At 36.6% G+C, this 25,798-nt stretch overlaps 1 protein-coding gene across 3 annotated transcripts in view; it reads left to right on the top strand.

Annotated features, from left to right (window-relative positions):
- DMD (dystrophin) overlaps positions 1 to 25,798 on the top strand; it is a gene marked incomplete at both ends in the record, with an annotated part of 2,093,893 nt that overhangs the window by 641,005 nt on the left and 1,427,090 nt on the right. For all 3 annotated transcript variants that reach the window (XM_079728248.1, XM_079728247.1, XM_079728246.1), the window contains 2 exons: positions 15,538 to 15,639; positions 15,769 to 15,876. In XM_079728248.1, the coding sequence (XP_079584374.1) occupies positions 15,538 to 15,639; positions 15,769 to 15,876 (210 nt within the window). The remainder of the gene's footprint in view (positions 1 to 15,537; positions 15,640 to 15,768; positions 15,877 to 25,798) is intronic.

Here is a 25,798-nt window from a genome sequence, read left to right as displayed (position 1 = left end):
CCAAAGCAATCTACAGATTCAGTGAAATCCTGGTCAAATTACCAAAGGCATTTTTTACAGAACTAGAACAAAAAGTCTTAAAATTTGTATGGAGACCCAAAAGACCCTGAATAGCCAAAGCAGTCTTTAGCGAAAAAAATGGAGCTGGAGGAATCAGACTCCATGACTGCAGACTGTACTACAAACCCACTGTAATCAAGACAATGTGGTACTGGCACAAAAACAGAAACATAGATCAATGGAACAGGATAGAAAACCCAGAGATAAACCCATGCACCTATGGTCAACTTAGCTATGATAAAGGAGGCAAGGATATACAATGGAGAAAAGACAGTCTCTTCGATAAGTGGTCCTGGGAAAACTGGACAGCTACATGTAAAAGAAAGAAATTAGAACACTCCCTAACACCATGCACAAAAATAGACTCAAAATGGATTAGAGACCTAAATGTAAGACTGGACACTATAAGACTCTTAGAGGAAAACTTAGGAAGAACACTCTTTGACATAAATCACAGCAACATCTTTTTTGACCAACCTCCTAGAGTAATGGAAATAAAAACGAAAATAAACAAATGGGACCTAATGAAACGTAAAAGCTCTTGCACAGCAAAGGAAACCATAAACAAGACAAAAAGATAACCCTCAGAATGGGAGAAAATATTTGCAAACGAATCAACGGACAAAGGCTTAATCTCTAAAATATATAAACAGCTCATGCAGCACAATATTGAAAAAACAAAAAACCCAATCCAAAAATGCGCAGAAGACCTAAATAGATGTTTCTCCAAGGAAGACATACAGCTGGCCAAGAAGCATATGAAAAGCTGCTCAGCATCACTAATTATGAGAGAAATGCAAATCAAAACTACAATGAGGTATCACCCCACACCACTTAGAATGGGCATCATCAGAAAATCTACAAAGAACAAATGCTGGAGAGGGTGTGGAGAAAAGAGAACCTTCTTGCACTGTTGGTGGGAATGTAAATTGATGCAGCCACTATGGAGAACAGTATGGAGTTTCCTTAAAAAACTAAAAATAGAACTACCATATGACCCAGCATTCCCACTACTGGGCATATACCCAGAGAAAACCATAATTCAAATAGACACATGCACCCCAATATTCATTGCAGCGCTATTTACAATAGCCAGGTCGTGGAAGCAACCAAAATGCCCATTGGCAGACGAATGGATAAAGAAGATGTGGTACATATATGCAATGGAATATTACTCAGCCATAAAAATGAACGAAATTGAGTCATTTGTAGAGACGTGGATGAATCTAGAGACTGTCATAGAGAGTGAAGTAAGTCAGAAAGAGAAAAACAAATATCGTATATTAACACATATATGTGGAACCTAGAAAAATGGTACAGATGAACTGGTTGGCAGGGCAGAAATTGAGACACAGAACAGACGTATGGACACCGGGGGGGAAAGTGGTGGGGGTGGTGGTGGTGGTGTGATGAATTGGGAGATTGGGATTGACATGTATATGCTGATTTGTATAAAATTGATGACTAATAAGAACCTGCTGTATAAAAAAATAAATAAAATAAAAATTTTAAAAAGCAGTATCTTTAAGTTAATTAAATTTTTGATAATAAAGATCTGAATTCCCATCCATACATATGAACATAAACCTATATATAAATGTAAGTATCCATTTATACAAATGTATGTATATGTACATATATACATTTACATTTTCTCTATATATATGGATGTATGTGTATATATATATATACATATATATATGTATATATATATATATATTTGGGGGAGAGAGAGAAAGAGAGAGAGAGAGAAATAGAGAGAGAGACACTAACCGACGTTACTTGGACACAAATTTAAGATTAAATCAAAGCAAGATGATATAGATTCTTAGTAAATTAATGCAATCTTGGATGTGGCACAATGTCCAGATTATAAAGACAAATACTTATGTTCTGTGATAGTTTGAATACACTTTTAGTATCTTAGCTGAATTTTTCGGGGATTGTGACATCCTGTAAAGAATGTTTGTAGAACCAGGTGTTACTTAATTTTAAGAAAAACCTAAGTATAGATAAGGGACATGTGAGCAGTTTTATCTTGTTGAAAAAGGAAGACATTTTTCTCTGTTTTACTTCAGAAGGTTGTACTATCCAAAACAGGCACAAGTTGATAAGCCTGTATGTCTTCTGCCCATACCTCTTTTCCTGAGTGCAATTTCTTCTCTCCCATTTTCTGCTGGATATATACCCCTTAAAGTTCAAAATGCACCTCAGACACAGCAAGGTGAAACTTAACTCACTGTGTCCTACTTCCCTCTAAACTTGCTTCTTTTACTGACTCCCCCATTTTTGTTATTGCACCGCCATTCACCTTGACGCCTGTACCAGAAACCTGGAGGCATTCCAGACACATCCCTTTCCTATCTCTTGTGAGCCCTCTAATGTAATCACTCACAACATTGCTTAACTGTCTCTCATATTCAGTGTTTCATCCTTGTTCTTGTTACTGTTTTCCAAAGTAAAGCCCGTATCTTCAACCCCTGGAAGTCCTTGCCTACATTCTTTTCTCGCTTCAATCCAATCTCCATATTGAAGTCAGTGTGGAATTTCAAGAGCCTATATAATAGAGTTTCTCCTCTGCTAAAATCCTAAGTAACTTTCTGTCTTCTAGAGAGTCTCATCAGTTAGGCCCACAGTGAATAAGTGACGCCCCCCACCTGTCTCTCAATACTTATCTCCTCTTACACCCCTCATATCCCTCAACCTACATCCTCTTCCTACAAGCTGTTTCTGGTACTGTGTCACTGTCTTTGTACATGCTATTCCTGTCACTCAGAATACTCATCTTCATCATGTCTGCTTGGAAAAGTCCTATTTCATGTAGCAAACTCAGTTCAAATTTTCATCTGTGAAGCTAGTCTTTCTATATAGTGATGACCACTCCCTTTTTCGTGCTATCTCTGCACCCTGATTATGCCTCTGTTGTTTGGAAGGAAAATAGTCTACTAAGAAGTGATTGTTCAGAAAGGCTATAATGTCACCTCGTCTATAATGGCTTGCAAATGGGATATGGAACTAAAAGTGTTTGTAGTACGTACCTTTGGGATAATTAGGGTAGAATAAAAAGGCTATGAAATGTTAAATCCTATAGAATTAAGAAATAAGGGTTATTTATGAAGAAGAATATGGATGAAAATATTTTGATGTCTCTCTAGTTTCTAATTTTATATTTGGTGAATAAAAAGCATGTTTAAAATAAAAATAACTTTAAATGTGGTAGGAATAATTTCACTAAGCCAAGTGTCAACAACCGTTACCCATGAAGCAGTAATTATAATTATTAGCACTTTTGTATGCTCATTATTTTCCAAGAATTGTATATGGTTTGTATGTAAAGCTATCTCTATTTCACAAGTGAAAAAGGCTATGCATAATGAAGCTAAATCCAAGTTCATGTAGTTTGCGAGTGGCAGAGCTGGGACTGGTACCCAGATCTGTGTGATACCTCAGCCTGGGCTTTGTCCTAATCTCTCAATTTCATAGGAGAAAATTACTATATGACCTTGAGAAGATTATTACAGGGGGAATATATATGCAAGTATGTTAGAATGATAATATTCTTTATGAATATTAAGTGTTAGTTCTCATATGATCTAAAGAGAATTCTGACCCTGTTGGTCTCTGAAAAAAATCTAAACTTTATACTATGGCACAGTTCTTTTAATTGGAGTACTCTGAAAAGTACACAAATCATAATTACAGCTTGAAGACGTCGCATACCCAATTGTTCCACACCCAGATAAAAAGGTATTATGGGGCTTCCCTGGTGGCGCAGTGGTTGAGAGTCCGCCTGCCAATGCAGGGGACACGGGTTCGTGCCCCGGTCCGGGAAGATCCCACGTGCCGCGGAGCGGCTGGGCCTGTGAGCCACGGCTGCTGAGCCTGCGCGTCCGGAGACTGTGCTCCACAACGGGAGAGGCCACAACAGTGAGAGGCCCGTGTACCACAAAAAAAAAAAAAAAAAAAAAAAAGGTATTATGTTACCAACAAGCAAAAAGCCCATCAAGCCCTATCATAGTCATAAACTGGTCCCACTTCCTCAAAGGTAACCTCTAACCTGATTTATAATACTTCAGATTAATTTTGCTGTATATTTAACTTGATGTAAATGGAATTGCATTATATATATATAAATATATATATATTTATATATATATGTAACTGACTTTTTCCACTCAACATTATGTTTGTGAGATTCATCCATGTTGCATATAGCATTAGTTCATTAATTTTCTTTTTTAATAACTATATCACAGTTTAATTATGCAATCTACTGTTATGAAAATGTGGATTGTTTCCAGTTTGGGACCATTACAAATAATTCTTCTTTGAAAATAATTGTACATATCTTTCAGTGAATATTTGTAGCCTTTTATATTGGATATACAGCCAGGATTGGAATCGCTGGATCATTGAGTATATGTATCTTTAACTTTATAGGTATTACCAAAGAGTTTTCCAAAGTTGATGTATAAATTTATACTCTCATCAGTAGTGAATTAAGGTACAAATTGCTCTGCATCTTCTTCAGTACTTCAAGTTGTCAGATTTTTAACTTGAGTCTTTCTGGTGGCTGTATAATGACATTTCTCGTTTTAACTTGCATGTACTGATGACTAATGAGGTGGAACACTTTCACTTGTTTACTGGTTATTTGAAAGATCTCTTTTTGGAAATGCCTATTTTTCTGTTGAATTGTCTATATTTCTCTTAGTGATTTGCTGTAGTTATTTCAAAATATATATTCTGGATTGTAGTCCTTTGTTGGTTACCTGTAGTACACATTTCCTTTCTTTTTTTTTAATCTAAGTAACTTGCCTTTTTACTCCTTAATGAATTACTACTTTAATAAACAGAAGTTTTAAATTCATTATACCCCACTTCAATATTTTCTGTTATGATTAGTGTATTTTTGTTCTGAGTTTAAAAGTAACATTTCCTACTCTACGACCTAGAAGATATTCTCCTGGGTTGCCATATAGTTACTTTATTCTTTGACCTTTCATATTACATTCCATCTCGTATTTATGGTGTGAGAAAGGGATGAATGTCCATTTTTCCTATTTAGACTCAATTGAAGTAGCATGATTTATTGCAAACAGTGTTCGGCAGTGTCACCTTTAGTCAAATGCCTATACATGCATGGCTCACTTTATGGATTTAATAAGTTCTTTGTTTTAAAAGTCATTCGGCCTTTTTTATATGTATATTTTATTTATGTATGTATTCATTCATTCATTCATTTATTTTTGGCAGTGTTGGGTCTTAGTTGTGGCACGCAGGATCTTTCGTTGTGGCGCAGGCTGTTTGTTGTGGGGTGCGGGCTTCTCTCTAGTTGTGGTGTGTGGGTTTTCTCTCTCTAGCTGTGGCGCATGGGCTCCAGAGCACGTGGGCTCTGTAGTTGTGGCACACGGGCTTAGTTGCCCTGCAGCATGTGGGATCTTAGTTCCCCGACCAGGGACTGAACCTGCTTCGCCTGCATTGGAAGGCAGATTCTTTACCACTGGACCACCAGGGAAGTCCCTCTAATAAGTTCTGTTTGTACATTTGCCTATACTTATGTCAATGCCACATTGTCTTAATTGCTATAGATTTATACTGATTTTAATATCTGGTAGTATTGTAAAATAAAAATTGTACCAGATGGTATAACAGGCAAGAAAAAATTTATTCAAGACGATTGCAGTTATGGATCAAGACTGTTGCAACAGGGGAGACAGAATGAACTCAGTTCCACTGAACAAAAGGTGGGAGAATTTGTAAGTGCTGGGATGAGCTAGCATAAAAAGATTGGAGGACATTAAGAGGTTGGATGGTCAATGTGATTATGCTATTTTGTGTTTGCTAATTGTCCCTTATCAAAGTTAGGCTCCTACCCTCCCACAGAGTCTGGAAGACAGGCCCTATCTTTCTTGATAATTACATTTCAAAGGGATGGCTAATAGGTCCTTGAGAAAGATATTCTTCGGTTGTAGACTATTTACATCTCAAAGGGGCAGATTAAAAAATTTACATCCTCTTTCCAAAGTAAGTGCTCTAAGCAAAGAGAGGTTGGGGCCTATAGTCTAAAGTTTAGGGAAGCTAAGGGGAACACTAAGTCTATCTTGGCCTGTGTAAGCCCTTCATATTTATTTTCTCCTTTTTAAAGGTTATGTTGCTACTTTTATTCATTTGCTTTCCAAATAAATTTTAGAATCAGCTTGTCACCACCCCCTCAAAAAAAAAAACAAGAAAAACACAACTGCTTTGGTTTTAATTGGATTTCACTGAATATATAGATCAATTTGTAGTAAATTAATATCTTTATTATGTAAAGTATTTCAGTTCATGAATATGAAATAGTCTTCCATTTATCTAGGTCTTTATTTTCTCTAAATAATGTTTTTGTGGTTTTCATGATAGTGAGTCTTAGACTTTTTATGCAATTTATTACTAGGTTTTTGATAGTTTTGCTCTTGTTATAAATGGTATCTTTTAAAGTTTTTCATTTTTTATTTTTTGTTGCTGATATTGAGAAGTACACCTTGATTTTTATTCCTTGGCCTTGTATCCAGAGATCATGCTTACTTTGCTTATTAACTTGAGTAGTTTATCTGTAGTATCACTCAGATGTACATATCCAGGTGGTTTGTGATTAATGTCAGTTTTATTTCTCCCTTTCCAATCATTCATTTTATTAAATTTTCTTTTATTTTTGTGCTGCATACTCTAGTACAGTAAGATTATTATTGATATCTGTTTCTCATTTTAGCTCTCGGAGGTGAGGCTTTTAGTAAATCACCTGTAAAGTATGATATTTCCTGTAGGCTTGTTGTAGATGCTTCTTATTCCTAGTGTTCTAAGAGGTTTTGTTATTACTGGGTGCTCAATTTTATCAAACTTTTTTTTCGGGATAACTTGAGACAATCATATTAGCTTTCTCCCTTATTCTGTTAATATGTAAAATCACATTGCTTCATTTTCTAATGTTAAAATAGCCTTGCATTTCTGAGATAAACCAAACATGGATGATATGTATAACCCTTTTAATTTATTGCTAGATTTTTTTGCTACCATTTGTTAACATTTGATTTAGAGTTTTTCCATTGTGTCCATGAAAGAGATTGGCCTATTTTCCATTCTTATGATATGCTTGCTGGGTTTAAGTACCTGATTATGCAGGCTTGGAAATTTGCCATTCATGCCTGGATTTTTTTTTATGGGGGAAGTTTTAAATGAGAATTTAATATATTTAATAGACATAAGACTTTCTATTTTTGATTTCCATTTTTAAAAATATTTTACCTCCATTTTCCAGATTTTCCCTTTTTGTCAGTTTGAGTAGCTTTTGTCTTTCTAGGAATTTGTCTACTGAGGATATGGGGAGGGGGAAGGGTAAGCTGGGACAAAGTGAGAGAGTGGCATGGACATATATACACTTCCAAATGTAAAATCGATAGCTAGTGGGAAGCAGCCACATAGCACAGGGAGATCAGCTCAGTGATTTGTGACCACCTAGAGGGGTGGGATAGGGAGGGTGGGAGGGAGACGCAAGAGGGAGGAGATATGGGGATGTATGTATATGTATAGCTGATTCACTTTGTTATAAAGCAGAAACTAACACACCATTGTAAAGCAATTATACTCCAATAAAATTACAAATATATTCATATTCAGTCCACATGGTATTTAATAATATATTTATTATTGAAATTTAGGAAATGTAATATAAAGCTATGAATTTCTAGCCTCTTTGGGAAAAGCAAGTGATTCGATGATCCTAGGTCTGTTTTCCTGCATATTAACCTCAGTAGGAATTGAATAGCTCTGCCCACTTTACCTTGAGCTCTCCATTTAGCTACAATCCCCATCACTTTCCCATCCTCTTACACCTAGATTATTTTGTGCATTTTATTATGTGTACACATTGGAATGTGTGATTTCTTATAGATGGAATATTTCAATGCCAAGAGTTAAAATGGAACATAGAGGGATACGTTTTCCACTTACTTGGTTATAAACAAGGCACGTAATGGAAAACGCTCCTGGTCCAAAAATGCAAAAGTAAAAGATTTTCAACTGTTGTACAAAGCATAAGCCTTATTAGACTATAGGTAAAATACAAAAATCTAGTAAAGTTAATATCATGCTGAAATATTTCAGTGTATTCTGTATTAAAAGCCTTTTATGCTGTAGATTTATCACATCTGGAAACAAAAGCTGATTTTCCAGGAACTGAGTTCTAAATCCTTACCATTTACAAGCATGTCATTAATTCATCACAGTTTCCAGAACAATTTCATATTTGTTGACCTGACCCTAGCAGTGACCTGGCTAGGAGGGTATGAAGCAGATACTGTTATATCCATGTCACTAGTGGCGCAGCTAAACCATGGTAAGATTAAATAAGAGTTAGTTGACAGATATTACCAAGTTGGGCAACAGTTGAGCTGGGACAAGAATTCAGGTTGTCTGTACTTTAAACCTAGTGGCTTGTAGTGGGTTAGTAGATTCAGAGATTCTGCTATATAGCTAATGCCCATTTTAAGTATTAAAGATTTAGAATTTGAGGTAGAGGGTACAGGAATTCACATGTGACTCTTATCTCCTATGGGTCTTGAAATTCACCACAAATAGCCATGCCATTACCATAAAATACTGGTAGACAGGTATTTAATGAAGAAGAAAGGGAAATAAAGGGGGGTTTTAAGACACTACTTGGGAGAAAAGCCCTGTATTGATAACTACAGTGGTGGTATTCAGCTTTGAGACATTCATATACTATGTGAAATGCATGTATTACTACACGAGACATTAAGCACAAGGGTAAGGGGGGGCCCTCCTCAAGAAGTTCAGAGACTTGGAGGCATAAAACAATAAGGAACAGTAAAACTTCAAGCTACCAAGGAATGCCTGGGAATGTGATGAATGCTGGAAAGAACACTGTCATGCTTGGAATGCTCCTTAGGACTCCTGCTCTTTATTTTCTGGTATCCCAATTGAATAGACTGGTGGGAGCTGGAGAGTATAGAGTTTATTAAGCTGCCACAGAACATTAAATAATAGCCTGCAAATAATAACAGCAACAACAACAATAGGGCCTTTCCAGATTTATTCATTAGCACTTTATAAACTCATAAAAATAAATAATACATGGAACTGATTCTCATAGCACAGAAGAAGATGCTTCTTCAAGTTAAAAATCTCACTACGCTTTTAGCATGATCACTAAGGCAGAATTTCATGAAGGAATCAGACAGTCATATTTACCTTTTAAAAATAAGTCCTTGCAAAGAGCACATGTTCTTGATCTAGAAGTGTAAGTATTTTTGATTTTTAAAACACATTTTAAACAAATACGCAGTTAAAATGTCAAAAATGTTTTTAGATCAAATTGTAACAGGAGGCTTCAAATCTTTGTCAAGTAGGTTAGATAAAATATTTAGTTAAATCTAGTGAAACTCCTGCTAAAATTAAATATGAAAAGACTCAAAAAGGATTCAGCACCTGTATATCTCACTGTATGCTTTGTAGCACAAATCACAAGTCATATATATATATATATTTTTTTTTTATGTTGAATGCTCTATTGAGTGAATGGCATTGTGAAAGAGCATGGACGTGTAGCCAGACAGATCGGAGGTCAAATCCCAGATACTCAATCCTTTGTCCTCTCTGGCCTTAGATAAGTTACTTAACCCATCTGAGTGTCAGTTTCCTCATCTGTAAACTGCACCATTAGAAGTGACAGGAATTCCTTGAATTCAGTCAGGAGTTAGTACAGGATCATTTAAACAGAAGTAAAAATGATATTTTCAGAGAAACCTCCAGTAAGTGTTTCCTAATACATCACAAGATGTTTTTTCCACCCTGGACCATACGTTAGACAGTGAAGCTTTAAGACACGCAATTTTATAGTATACTGCTTCAGTTAGCAGTTTGTAAAAAACATGTTTAGCCAAATCATAGACTTGGCTAAACATTAGTCAGTAATACTCTGCCCCATTTCTAGCCTCATAATGGGTGCTTTATTTCTTTCAACACGTTATTTGATGTTATTTCCATTTCACCGTCAGTAAGATGAAGTTGCTAATCCTTTTTAACTGTATAGTTGTTTATAAAGTAAGAAAGAAAGAGCAAGAAATAAATTATTTTTCAGATGGCTCATTACACATAAAATTCATTTAGCTGAGGAGTACATTTCAGGGTCTGAAACTACAATAAAAGGAGATGGGTTGCTTGCTGCCTGCTGCCTCCCTCTCTTATAAATCTCAGTTGCTGCTGCATTGTGTGGTCCATGGCACATAATTGTTTCTTCCTTAGTGGACATACTCTTGGGGACACTTTGTCTCTTAATGCCAATCTTGCTGGATGCAGCTTAGCTTTCACTTTCTATCACTGGCTTCAATAAATTCAAGGGTCAAGGTACTTAAGTTTTACCTCTCAGGCTTGTCAAATTTTCCTTACTTGCTTTTATCCAAATGTTCTTTTGATAGCCATTTTTCACTTTTGCTTTGAAAAACCAACTCAACCAAACAAATGAATTCAGATGAGAAATGTCCCTGGCATGTATAACAATATGAGATGTGAATTAAATGGGAGGGAAAAATCCTCCCCATTGCGGATGTGAGCCTAGATGATAATGGAGTTGTGATTTAGTCCATGAAAATGTGTTAGAGTAAGTGAACTGACCTTTTGCTTCTCTTACTGCTGAGACAAAATGAGGACATAAATACAAATTAATTTCTTCTTATCACTTCATGAGACATTATAATTCATTTTTCATTTATGTGCATAATGCTTACCTAGCTTACAAAAATAGGCATTATTCTGAAAAGCTCAAGGGATTCATATACTTAAATGGAAACTCAGAGAAAGACTGATTTTTTTTCTCTAGAGAAGAGATTTCTAATCCTAATATAGTGATTTAAAAAAAGTTTTTTAGCTTCCTGTCAATTCCATTTGATCCAATCTCTTGTAGTTGTCTAACAGTGTGGTTACATCCATTCAGGCAGTGATAGGTACTAGCATCTCTGAGTGATTATAAAAGCTGACTGATAATCCAACAATTGCTTAGTTCCATCCTTTGTAATTCAAATTAAGGTCAGCATTTCTAAGCGATAAACAGGTAAATCTATAAATTCAAGCACTGTGTACATCTATTTATATTTGTGCATATGGCATTGCAAAAATCTACCTGTGGGCAGACATGTACAGCATATGAGCAAGCAATTTCTAATTTGGTTATCTAATTTCACTGAGACCAGTAAAAAGAACCATGCTTACATTGTAACAGAAGAGACTTAGATTCAGTTCATTGAGATTGTTCTGAGAGTAAGATAGATTTAGGCAGTAGAATGTGTTACTGAAGGATATATATGCTCTCTTGTGTTGGAAATGTTTAAAAAAGAATATACTGGAATTTAAAGGTCTATCTGTAAAGATTTAATAAGTACTTTTCTAGAGTGAGTAAAATAGTTCACCTTGGTGGTTCATAGAAGGTTCGATATAAATACTATGATCAAGCAAAATGTAAATAACCACCGACACTTGTATAACTCAGTTCAAATTAAAACTGCTTTTCAGTACATGATCTTGTTTAATATTTGAAGCAATTCTTTAAGTGGTTGGTATGATTATTTTCTTTGAGAGACATTAAATTATTTAGCCATAAATTTCTTGAAAAAGCCACTTGATTTCATTGAGCAGGGAGAGATAAAGAATTGCTGGTATTATTACAAGAAGTTATGGATTTAAAATGTTTTCGTAATTTGAAAAGACATACACACATTGGTAATCCAAGCAATTGATTGACCTAAGACTTGAATCCAAGTGGTTTGGCTCTAGATATTTTTATCTTCCCCACATAAGATACAAAATCACAAAGTGATAGCATACTTGTATTTGAGAAGTTGTCACAATACATTATTAAAACTCTGCTCCATTTGAACAATTTAAATTCATTTTACTCTAGTAATTGAAATGTATTCTCTAGAATTTTCCCATGGTAATATGTACATCTTTACCTGTAGCAACTTTAGTTTTGTGAGACATTTTGCAGTGCCATGGAATCAGCCTCTCTTAAATTTGTCTTATGTAGTTTGTTAGCTGTGCCATGACAAAATGCCAGAGATTGGGTGCCCTAAACAACAGAAATATATTTTCTCACAGTTCTGGAGTCTAGAAGTCTAAGATCAAAGTATTGGCAGGTTTGGTTTTTTGAGGCCTCTCTCCTTGGCTTGCAGACGGCAGCCTTCTCATTGTCCGCACATGGTCTCTCCTCTGTGTTAACACATCCATAGTGTCTTTCTGTGTATCCAGATTTCCTCTTCTTTTTTTTTTTTTTTTTTGGTGGTACGCGGGCCTCCCACCGCTGCGGCCTCTCCCGTTGCGGAGCACAGGCTCCGGACGCGCAGGCCCAGCAGCCATGGCCCACGGGCCCAGCCGCTCCGCGGCATATGGGATCCTCCCAGACCGGGGCACGAACCCGTATCCCCCGCATCGGCAGGCGGACTCCCAACCACTGCGCCACCAGGGAGGCCCTCCTCTTCTTATAAGGACATTTGTCAGATTGAATTAGAGCCCACCCTAACAGCCTCATTTTAATTTAAAAGCCCTCTTTACAGGCCCTGCCTATCAAGGTCCTGTCTTCTAATACAGTCACATGCTGGGGTAGAGGGCAATAGGGCTTTAACATATGAATTTTAGGCAGACACAATTCAGTCCATAATATCTTTATTCTGTTAATTTTGGGCACATAGTTTATGTTCAATAAATATTTGTTACTTAAATAAATTCATGATTGGTGAATGAATGAATTGGAGCTTATCATTAACTATTAGTTAAATATTGACTGAATTATAAACCTGCTTCAATGAATTATCAGTTATCTATTATGATTATTTGAATACAAAGGTCACTTTTAATACTAATCTTTTTTTCTTCCTTTTTTATTGAAGTATAGTTGATGTACAATAATATGTAAGTTACAGTTGTACAGTGTAGTGATTCACAATTTTAAAGGTTATACTCCATTTATATTTATTATAAAGTACTGGCTGTATTCCCTGTTTTGTACAATATATCCCTGTAGCTTATTTTATACCTAATAGTTTGTACCTTTTAATCCCCTACCCCTATAATGCCCTTCCCCTCTCCCCACTGGTAAACACTAGTTTGTTCTCTATATCTATGAGTCTGCGTCTTTTTTGTTAAATTCACTAGTTTTATGTATTTTTTAGAGTACACATATAAGTGATATCATACAGTATTTGTCTTTCTTTGACTTATTTCATTTAGCATAATGCCCTCCAAGCCTATCCATGTTGTTGTAAATGGAAGAATTTCATTATCTATTCATCTGTTGACGGAAATAATATTCTTAAAATAGTTTTTTTAACTAGGTTGACTCTGTACCTAAAATAATATTTATTATTTTTTATAACTCATTCATATCGTGAAAAAAACTGTAGTATATAGTGTATCACAATATATTTTGGAGTTTCTATAAATTTAATCTTAAGCAATCTAGTATAGAGGTCTTTATGTGGATTTGTTTTATATGATGTCCTACTAAAATTAATAAATTATAATCATCCATCTATGAGATTACAAACCTAAGATGCTACTTCAGTGGACACTACCTTTGTGTGTCTTGTAGCACTAGAGAGAAGATGTTATACCTATTTGGACGCCTTAGTTGATTTTCTTTCATTTATGAAGGTGGTGCTACCTACAGTATGAGTTTATCTCTTATCCCCTTGACACCCATCTCCTCTGAGGTTGGAGCCCTGCAATATACATCCCACAATTTAGCCTTTTATATCTGCATCATAAAATCAGGCAGATGGTGTAGTTTATGGCTAAGGAGTGAGATTTTCTCTCTTTGAAGCTAGTTTTTTCACAACTAATCCATTAACAGGTATGTTACATGCCATTTTATCTGATGCATCCTGACATGGTAACTAGGAAGTTCACTAAAAGAACTTCTAATATGTTTTAGGAAAAAAGTCCCAAATGTTTGATTGTAATAATTAAATGGCTAATATTGAATTCATTGAGTTACGTTAGCACACTCCCTGTGGTTATCTTGCATCACTATTCCAGTGCTATGGCTTCTGCCATAACTAACGTAATTCAAAAAGAATAGAGAATGAAACTATAAAAAATACAAAAATCAGTTACATTATGCTGAAAGCAATAACATTTTTATTGACATTTCTGAAGAAAAATTGAAAACTCACCTGTGACTGAGCTGCATATGAGTCCATGATCATTTTAATATTGTAGTAAAATGTTTATTGCCTACTCCTTACCCATGTATGAGACTCCCTTTTTGAAAAGATGTTAGATTAAACACATTTTAAAAAAATTAGGTAGGTCTCTGAATTAATTAGGAATAGATGGATTTTGCCATGATGCTTATTACACATGTATTATTTGAATCATTTATCAAAATTTTCTAGGTGGATCAATCCAAACATGTAGCATCAAGTAAGGTAGAAATTATGATCAGGCTTGTCTTAGATACTTGAGTATATTTGTAAAAAATACGAGTTACAAACATTTTTTCTAGCTGTAATTCTATACAAAATAAGATGTCCATATTTTGAGATACTTTTAGGTCTAGAGATCCAATATCTATGGGAAAATAATTCTATTATTTATGAGAAAGTCAAAAAAGTTGAAATTCTGTCTCTGAAGTATATCCTAATGGAGTTGAAATTAATGATATATTTCTTTTCTTAAAACACTCCCTTTACACAGAAATCATCACAACATATTTTTTCCATCTAAAAACCATTAGTGCTTGGTTTATATTACATATTAAAACAGTGTGTGCATATAGATATTAGTGACATGCTAAAGATAGGGTAACTATTACTCAGGAAATATTACAGTTTTCTCACTAGAATAGTTTAGAGAAATAGTGAATTTAAATACTTTGTAATAATAATCCAGTTAACTTTAAAAATTCACATGTGGATATGATGTTAAGTCACTACTAATTTTCTTCTACAATCAGGACATTAAGCAATTCAAATTATACAAGATTGCTTCAAATGAGAGTCTTTTTTCGACATCTTACTTACTTAGTAGTCAGACTTTTATTCTTTGTGATGTATTTTCAGACCTAAGAGAGATACACATTACACATATTATCAATGGAAAATCCTCTTTAATTCTACATTTATATTTTTGCTTGCATTTACTGTGGAGACGTTTCAAATAGTGGTGTAATATCTGCTTCAGACTTCTTGTAAGTATCTTTGCTTTTCAATGTAAGGTGAAAGAAAGAGTGAACTAATCTAATGACAAATGAAAGGCACAGTGTTTATCTAATTATAAGCAGAAGCTGGCAGGGTGTTCTTTACAACTCCTGGTATAAATAGGAGGCTCAAAGTTAGATACTTTTATGAATCATTCATGCCATTTTTAATAAAATTCAGTTAACAATTAATTGTTTGCTGATGTTGTGGTGGGTTTTCTCTTCCCCAGGTACTGGGAGATCGGTGGGCAAACATCTGTAGGTGGACAGAAGATCGCTGGGTTCTTTTACAAGACATTCTTCTAAAATGGCAACGTTTTACTGAAGAACAGGTAACTCATGTGGGGGATATTATATCAGTGAAAGACATGGAGAGATATTAAATGGATAAATGAAAAAATATAATGATGTACTTTAATAATTATTTTTTTTCTCTTCTGGAATTATTTGATTTCTTTCAGTGCCTTTTTAGTGCATGGCTTTCAGAAAAAGAAGATGCAGTGAACAAGATTCACACAACTGGCTTTAAGGAGCAAAGTGAAATGTTATCAAGTCTTCAAAAACTGGCTGTATGTATTTTTTAGCTTTCAATAGTCTTTAAAAAAAAACAACCCGATAGCTTATACTAACATCATTATTTGGTCTTTCTATTCCTTCAAATCTTAAATGAAATATTCATTGTTCTTGCTTAGATCAGTCTATTCAATTATACCATATTGTTACTTTTCTTAATTAAAATAGGGAAAGGTATAATGTTGTAGTGAGCTGGGGCTGCTCTCCTCACATAGTGTAAACAGAAACTCTAGTGTCTCTGCCTCTTCTTATAAGGCCATGAATCCCAGCATGGGAGCTTCACCATCATAACCCCATCTAAACCTAATTACCTCCCGAAGGAAGGCCCAATGTCCTAATACCATGGGGGGTAGGATTTCAACATATAAATTTTGTGGGGACACAATCATTTAGTCCATATCATTACACCCCTGGACTCCCAAAATTCATGTCTTTTTCACATGCAAAATACATTCATTCCGTACGAATAGCCTCAAAAGTTTTAACTGGTTCCAACATCATCTCTACAGTGTACAGTGTGAAGTCCTAAGTCTCATCATCATCTAAATCAGATATGAATAAGACTCCAGGTATAATTCATCCTGAGGCCGAGTTGTCCAACAGTGAACCTGTGAAACCAGACTAGTTATGTGCTTCCAAAATACAGTGGTGTGACAGGTATAGGATAGGTATTCCCATTCTAAAAGGAAGAAATAGGAAAGAAGGAAGGGGTGACGGGCCCCAAATAAGTCTAAAGCATAGTAAGAACAATTCCGTTAGATCTTAAGGTATGAGAATAACCTGCTTTAGAATGATGCTCTGTGCTGCAGGACCACTGGAGTGGCAACATCACCCCCAGGATTCTACAAGGTGGCCTTGCCTCTTCAGCTTCACAGGGCACTTCTTGCCCCCATGGCTCTCTGCAGCAGCGCAACCTACAGGACTCCCTGTGGTGGCTGCTCCTGAGGCACTGGGTGGGGGCATCCCAAACTTGAGAGGTGGCCCCACCCTTTGAAGCCCAGGAGGAACTAGCCCCACCTCCTGGGCCTGTGGTGGGGGTGGCAGCTCTGATGATCTCTGAATCACCTTTATCGTTGTTCCCTCTTCTTGAGGAATAGCACATGTTCACAGCCTTCCTTCAATCCATCCAGTTTTCTTTGTTTCCATTAGTCCCAGCTGGCAGTTTCTGCTGGTATATCCCATCTGTATCCCGGGCTTCTGATGAGATGGCTGATTAGGTCTCTGGTTCACACCCACACTAATCTCCTTATCAAATGGTGAATCAACCACACCCTTACTGTTCTCTTCTGAACCGTGCTTTCTCATTTTTTGTAATATGTATAGGTTGAGAATTTTCCAAATCCACGAGTTCTGGTTCCTTTTTGCTTAACAGTTCCTTCTTCAGTCAGTTTCTCTCTTCTTGCATTTTACCATAAGCATTCAGGAGAAAGCATGCTGTTCCTTCCACACTTGGCTTAGATATCTCCTAAAGACATCAAATTTCTTAGGTAAATATCCAATTTCATCACTCACAAGTTCTACCTTCCACAAAATAATAGAACATTAACACAGTTCAGTCAAGTTCTTTGCAACTTTATAACAAGGATCGTCTCCTTTGTCCAATATGTTCCTTCTTTCCATCTGAGACTTCATCAGAATGGCCTTTACCATCCATATTTATACCAACATTCTGTTCATGATTATTTATGTATTCTCTAAAAAGATGGAAACTTTCTTTCCAGCTCTTCTCTTTTCTGAGTCCTCACCAGAATTACCCTTTAGAGTATCTTCATGGCAACCTTGGCTTTTTCTAACATGCACCTCAAGACTTTTCCAGCCTCTACCCATTAACCAGTCCAAAGCTGTTTCTGCATTTTCAGGTATTTGTTACAAGAGCGCACCAGTTCTTGGTCCCAGTTCCTGACTTAGTCTGCTTGGGCTGTTATAACAAAATGCCACAGACTGGTGGCTTAACAGTAGATATTTATTTCTTACAATGCTGGAAGCTGGGAAGCACAAGATCAAGGTGCTGGAAGATTTGGTTCTTGGTGAGGGCCCTCTTCCTGGCTTCCAGACAACACCTTCTTGCTGTATCCTCACATAGTGAGATAGAGGAAGCTCTGGTGTCGCTTCCTCTTTTTATAAGGGCACTAATGCTAGCATGGGGGCCTTACTCTCATGACCTCATCTAAGCCTAATTATCTCCCCAAAGCTCCACCTCCTAATATCACATTGGGAGGTTAGGCCTTCAAAATATGAATTTTGGAGGGATAGAAACATTAATTTCATAATATATAGGTAAAGTTTCAACTTTATTTTTTTGAAACAGAATTGTACTCTTGAAAAAGTATAGCATACCTGGAATAAGATTTCATTAAAAATTAAAAGGTAGCACTAAGAAGTACCTGTGAATGTTCCATAAAGTTCTGAACAGTATAATTCTAAAGTAAACATAAGTTTAATAAGTCTAATGAGTCTAAAGTAAACTTAAGTAGATTCTCTGAGAAATATAAAGAGAAGCACAAGAGATGATTATGCTTACATAGAAGGGGCTTATACCCTAGTTTGGAAAACAAGAAAAACATTAAAGCAAACCAAGTGGCATTGATTATAGTGCCTGTGTTGTGTGTTTTGAGGAATTAATGAACTTTGGCAATAAGAAGACAGCAGGCTTCACTGAGACATTTCATTTTGAGTTGAACATTATGGGATTAAAAAAGATCTCCAAAGCTTCTCTTCCACTGTGAATTTTGTTATTTTCCAGTAAGGGAGAGCAAAATCTAATATTAAGAGCTTGATTTTTCAAATAAAATATTGCATAATTTCTTTTTGATTTTTCATCAATTCTAGTAAATGCTAACTTGATGTTAACTCTAATATAAAAAAAGGTCTACTGTAAATAATATTTCATAACTTTACCTAAATTAATCTATTTATGTCTATATTGATATGATATACATCATAATAATTAAATCATTTATTTAAAGCTAATCTTAAATAAATCTCCCCAGTTAAATTCATACCATTTTACCAAATATTTATTTGTATCATGCATTTTTTGCTCCAGAGTTAACTAATTTTCTATAGGAATTTTTTTTTTTTTTTGCTAAAAACAATGGATTTTATTTTATTATTATTTTTTTATTTTTTTAACATCTTTGTTGGAGTATAATTGCTTTACAATGGTGTCTTAGTTTCTGCTTTATAACAAAGTGAATCAGTTATACATATACGTATGTCCCCATATCTCTTCCCTCTTGCATCTCCCTCCCTCCCTATCCCACCCCTCTAGGTGGTCACAAATCACTGAGCTGATCTCACTGTGCTATGCGGCTGCTTCCCACTAGCTATCTGTTTTACATTTGATAGTGTATATATGTCCATGCCACTCTCTCACTTTGTCCCAGCGTACCCTTCCCCCTCCCCATATCCTCAAGTCCATTCTCTAGTAGGTCTGCATCTTTATTCCCGTCTTGCGCCTAGGCTCTTCTGACCATTTTTTACCTTTTTTTTTTTTTTTTTTAAGATTCCATATATATGTGTTAGCATATGGTATTTGTTTTTCTCTTTCTGGCTTACTTCACTCTTTATGACAGTCTCTAGGTCCATCCACCTCACTCAAATAACTCAGTTTCGTTTCTTTTTATGGCTGAGTAATATTCCATTGTATATATGTGCCACATCTTCTTCATCCATTCATCTGTTAGTGGACACTTAGGTTGCTTCCATCTCCGGGCTATTGTAAATAGAGCTGCAGTGAACATTTTGGTACATGACTCTTTTTGAATTATGTTTTTTTCAGGGTATATGCCCTGTAGTGGGATTGCTGGGTCATATGGTAGTTCTATTTTTAGTTTTTTAAGGAACCCCCATACTGTTCTCCATAGTGGCTGTAGCAATATACATTCCCACCAACCGTGCAAGAGGGTTCCCTTTTCTCCACACCCTCTCCAGCCTTTATTGTTTGTAGATTTTTTGATGATGGCCATTCTGACCAGTGTGAGATGATATCTCATTGTAGTTTTGATTTGCATTTCTCTGATGATTAATGATGTTGAGCATCTTTCATGTGTTTTTTGGCAATCTGTATATCTTCTTTGGAGACATGTCTGTTTAGGTCTTCTGCCCATTTTTGGATTGCGTTCTTTATTTTTTTGATATTGAGCTGCATGAGTTGCTTATATGTTTTGGAGATTAATCCTTTGCCCGTTGCTTCATTTGCAAATATTTTCTCCCATTCTGAGTGTTGTCTTTTTGTCTTGTTTATCATTTCCTTTTCTGTGCAAAAGCTTATAAGTTTCATTAGGTCCCATTTGCTTATTTTTGTTTTTATTTCCATTTCTCTAGGAGGTGTGTCAAAAAGGATCTTGCTGTGATTTATGTCACAGAGTGTTCTGCCTATGTTTTCCTGTAAGAGTTTGATGGTGTCTGGCCTTACATTTAGCTCTTTAATCCATTTTGAGTTTATTTTTGTGTATGGTGTTAGGGAGGGTTCTAATTTCATTCTTTTACATGTAGCTGTCCAGATTTCCCAGCATCAGTTATTGAAGAGGCTGTCTTTTCTCTAATGTATATTCTTACCTCCTTTATCAAAGATAATGTGATGATATGTGTGTGGGTTTATCTCTGGGGTTTCTATCCTGTTCCATTGAACTATATTTCTGTTTTTGTGCCAGTACCATAGTATCTTGATTACTGTAGCTTTGTAGTATAGTCTAAAGTCAGGGAGCCTGATTCCTCCAGCTCCGTTTTTCGTTCTCAAGATTGCTTTGGCTATTCGGGGTCTTTTGTGGTTCCATACAAATGTGAAATTTTTTGTTCTAGTTCTGTGAAAAATGCCATTGGTAGTTTGATAGGGACTGCATTGAATCTGTAGATTGCTTTGGGTAGTAGAGTCATTTTCACAATGTGGATTCTTCCAATCCAAGACCATGGTATACCTCTCCATGTATTTGTATCATCTTTAATTTCTTTCATCAGTGTCTTATCATTTTCTGCATACAGGTCTTTTGTCTCCTTAGGTAGGTTTATTCCTAGATATTTTATTCTTTTTGTTGCAGTGGTAAATGGGAGTATTTTCTTAATTTCTCTTTCAGATTTTTCATCATAAGTGTATAGGAATGCAAGTATTTCTGTGCATTAATTTTGTATCCTGCTACTTTACCAAATTCATTGATTAGCTCTAGTCGTTTTCTGGTAGCATCTTTAGGATTCTCTATGTATAGTATCATGTCATCTGTAAACATTGACAGCTTTACTTCTTTTCCGATTTGGATTCATTTTATTTCTTTTTCTTCTCTGATTGCTGTGGGTAAACCTTCCAAAACTATGTTGAATAAGAGTGGTGAGAGTGGGCAACCTTGTCTTGTTCCTGATCTTAGTGGAAATGGTTTCAGTTTTTCACCATTAAGAACGATGTTGGCTGTGGGTTTGTCATATACGGCCTTTATTATGTTGAGGAAAGTTCCCTCTATGCCTACTTTCTGCAGGGTTTTTTATCATAAATGGGTGTTGAATTTTGTCGACAGCTTTCTCTGCATTGATTGAGATGATCATATGGTTTTCTCCTTCAGTTTGTTAATATGGTGTATCACGTTGATTGATTTGCATATATTGAAGAATCCTTGCATTCCTGGGATAAACCCCACTTGATCATAGTGTATGATCCTTTTATTGTGCTGTTGGACTCTGTTTGCTAGTATTTTGTTGAGGATTTTTGCATCTATTTTCATCAGTGATATTGTCCTGTAGTTTTCTTTCTTTGTGACATCTTTGTCTGGTTTTGGTATCAGAGTGATGGTGGCCTCGTAGAATGAGTTTGGGAGTGTTCCTCCCTCTGCTGTATTTTGGAAGAGGTTGAGAAGGATAGGCGTTAGCTCTTCTCTAAATGTTTGATAGAATTCACCTTTGAAGCCATCTGGTCCTGGGCTTTTTTTTGTTGGAAGATTTTTAATCACAGTTTCAATTTCAGTGCTTGTGATTGGTCTGTTCATATTTTGTATTTCTTCCTGATTCAGTCTTGGAAGGTTGTGTATTTCTAAGAAGTTGTCCATTTCTTCCAGGTTTTCCATTTTATTGGCATATAGTTGTTTGTTGTAATCTCTCATGATCCTTTGTATTTCTGCAGGGTCAGTTGTTACTTCTCCTTTTTCATTTCTATTTCTATTGATTTGAGCCTTCTCCCTTTTTTTCTTGATAAGTCTGACTAATGGTTTACCACTTTTGTTTTTCTTCTCAAAGAACCAGCTTTTAGTTTTATTGAACTTTGCTATCGTTTCCTTTCGTTTTCTTTTATTTCTGATCTGATCTTTATGATTTCTTTCCTTCTGCTAACTTCAGGTTTTTTTTATTCTTCTTTCTCTAATTGCTTTAGGTGTAAGGTTAGGTTGTTTATTTGAGATGTTTCTTGTTTCGTAAGGTAGGCTTGTATAGCTATAAACTTCCCTCTTAGAACTGCTTTTGCTGAATCCCATAGGTTTTGGGCGGTTGTGTTTTCATTGTCATTTGTTTCTAGATATTTTTTCATTTCCTCTTTAATTTCTTAAGTGATCTCTTGGTTATTAAGTAGTGCGTTGTTTAGCCTCCACGTGTTTATATTTCTTACAGATTTTTTCCTGTAATTGATGTCTAGTCTCATAGTGTTGCGGTCAGAAAAGATACTTGATATGATTTCAATTTTCATAAATTTACCAAGGCTTGATTTGTGACCCAAGATATGATCTGTCCTGGAGAATGTTCCATGAGCACTTGAGAAGAATGTGTGTTCTGTTGTTTTTGGATGGAATGTCCTATAAATATCAATTAAGTCCATCTTGTTTAATGTATCATTTAAAGTTTGTGTTTCCTTATTTATTTTCATTTTGGATGATCTATCCATTGGTGAAAGTGGGGTGTTAAAGTCCCCTAGTATGATTGTGTTACTGTCGATTTCCCCTTTTATGACTGTTAGTATTTTCCTTACGTATTGAGGTGCTCCTATGTGGGGTACATAAATATTTACAATTGTTATATATTCTTGTTGGATTGATCCCTTGATCATTATGTAGTGTCCTTCTTTGTCTCTTGTAATAGTCTTTGTTTTAAAGTCTATTTTGTCTCATATGAGAATTGCTACTCCAGCTTTCTTTTGATTTGCATTTGCATGGAATATCTTTTTCCATCCCCTCACTTTCAGTCTGTATGTGTCTCTAGGTCTGACGTGGGTCTCTTTTAGTCCCCATATATATGGGTCTTGTTTTTCTATCCATTCAGCCAGTCTATGTCTTATGGTTGGAGCATTTAATCCATTTACATTTAAGGTAATTATCGATATGTATGTTCCTGTTACCATTTTCTTAATTGTTTTGGGTTTATTTTTGTAGGTGTTTTCCTTCTCTTGTGTTTCCTGCCTAGAGAAGTTCCTTTAGCATTTGTTGTAAAGCTGGTTTGGTGGTGCTGAATTCTCTTAGCTTTGGCTTGTCTGTAAAGCTTTTAATTTCTCCATCAAATCTGAATGAGATCCTTGCTGGGTAGAGTAATCTTGGTTGCAGGTTTTTCCTCTTTCATCACTTTAAATATGTCCTGCCACTGCCTTTTGGCTTGCAGAGTTTCTGCTGATAGATCAGCTGGTAACCTTATGGGGATGCCTTTATGTGTTATTTGTTGTTTTTCCCTTGCTGCTTTTAATATGTTTTCTTTGTATTTAATTTTTGATAGTTTGATTAATATGTGTCTTGCCATGTTTCTCCTTGGATTTATCCTGTATGGGACTCTCTGTGCTTCCTGGCCTTGATTAACTATTTGCTTTCCCATATTAGGGCAGTTTTCAACTATAATCTCTTCAAATATTTTCTCAGTCCCTTTCTTTTTCTCCTCTTCTTTTGGGACCCCTATAATTCGAATGTTGGTGCATTTAATGTTGTCCCAGATGTCTCTGAGTCTGTCCTCTGTTCTTTTCTTTTTTTTTCTTTATTCTGCTCTGCAGTAGTTATTTCCACTGTTTTATCTTCCAGGTCACTTATCCGTTCTTCTGCCTCAGTTATTCTGCTATTGATCCCTTCTAGAGAATTTTAAATTTCATTTATTGTGTTTTTCATCTCTGTTTGTTTGCTCTATAGTTCTTCCAGGTCCTTGTTAACGTTTCTTGTATTTTCTCCATTCTATTTACAAGATTTTCGATCATCTTTACTATTATTATTCTCATTTCTTTTTCAGGTAGACTGCCTATTTCCTCTTCACTTGTTAGGTCTGTTGGGTTTTTGCCTTGCTCCTTCACCTGCTGTGTGTTTCTCTGTCTTGTCATTTTGCTTAACTTACTGTGTTTGGGGTCTCCTTTTCACAGGCTGCAGGATTATAATTTCCGTTTTTTTTGGTGTCTGACCCCAGTGGCTAAGGTTGGTTCAGTGGGTTTCTAGGCTTCCTGGTGGAGGGGACTGGTGCCTGTGTTCTGGTGGATGAGGCTGGATCTTGTCTTTCTGGTGGGCAGGCCCATGTCTGGTGGTGTGTTTTGGGGTGTCTGTGGCCTTATTATGATTTTAGGCAGCCTCTCTGCTAATGGGTGGGGTTGTGTTCCTGTCTTGCTAGTTCTTTAGCATAGGGTGTCCAACACTGTAGCTTGCTGGTCGTTGAGTGGAGCTGGGTCATGGCGTTGAGATGGAGATCTCTGGGAGATTTTTTCTGTTTGATATTATGTGGAGCTGGGAGGTCTCTTGTGGACCAGTGTCCTGAACTTGGCTCTCCTACCTCAGTGGCACAGCCCTGACACCTGGCTGGAGCACCAAGAGCCTGTCCTCCACACGGCTCAGAATAAAAGGGATGAAAAATAGAAAGAAAGAAAGGAAGAAAGAAAGAAAGAAAGAAAGAAAGAAAGAGAAAGAAAGAAAGAAGATAAAATAAAGTATAATAAAATAATATAACATTATTAAAATAAAAATAAATAATTATTAAGGAAAAAAAATTTTTAAGTAATCAAAAAAAAAAAAAAGGACAGACAGCACCCTAGGACAAATGCTAAAAGCAGAGCTATACAGAAAAAATCACACAGAGAAGCATACACATACACACTCACAAAAAGAGAAAAAGGGAAAAAATATATATATCGTTGCTCCCAAAGTCCACCTCCTCAATTTGGGATGATTTGTTGTCTATTCAGGTATTATACAGATGCAGGGTACATCAAGTTGATTGTGGAGATTTAATCCACTGCTCCTGAGGCTGCTGGGAGAGATTTCCCTTTCTCTCCTTTGTTCGCACAGCTCCAGGGGTTCAGCTTTGGATTTGGGTTCACCTCTGCTTGTAGGTCGCCTGAGGGCGTCTGTTCTTTGCTCAGAGAGGACAGGGTTAAAGGAGCAGCTGATTCGCAGGCTCTGGCTCAGTCAGGCTGGGGGGAGGGAGCGGTAGGGATGCGGGGCGAGCCTGCGGCGGCAGAGGCCGGCGTGACGTTGCACCAGCGTGAGGCGTGCCGTGCGTTTTCCCGGGTAAGTTGTCCCTGGATCACGGGACCCTGGCAGTGGCGGGCTGCACAGGCTCTCGGGAGGGGAGGTGTGGAGAGTGACCTGTGCTTGCACACAGGCTTCTTGGTGGTTGCAGCAGCAGCCTTAGCGTCTCATGCCCGTCTCTGGTGTCCGCGCTCTTAGCCGCGGCTTGCGCCCGTCTCTGGAGCTTCTTTAAGCGGCGCTCTTAATGCCCTCTCCTCGCACACCAGGAAACAAAGAGGGAAGAAAAAGTCTCTTGCCTCTTCGTCAGGTCCAGACTTTTTCCCGGACTCCCTCCCGGCTAGCTGTGGTGCACTAGCCCCTTCAGGCTGTGTTCACGCGGCCAACCCCCGTCCTCTCCCTGCGATCCCACCGAATCCCGAGCCTCAGCTCCCAGCAACCCCTCCCCCCGCCCTGGCGGGTGAGCAGACAAGCCTCTCGGGCTGGTGAGTGCCGGTCGGCACCGATCCTCTGTGCGGGAATCTCT

Source organism: Hyperoodon ampullatus (assembly GCF_949752795.1).
Source record: "Hyperoodon ampullatus genome assembly, chromosome: X".
NCBI classification, from domain to species: Eukaryota; Metazoa; Chordata; class Mammalia; order Artiodactyla; family Ziphiidae; genus Hyperoodon; species Hyperoodon ampullatus.
Note: the sequence above shows the minus strand (reverse complement) of the source record. Positions and strands in the feature narration are given on the sequence as shown.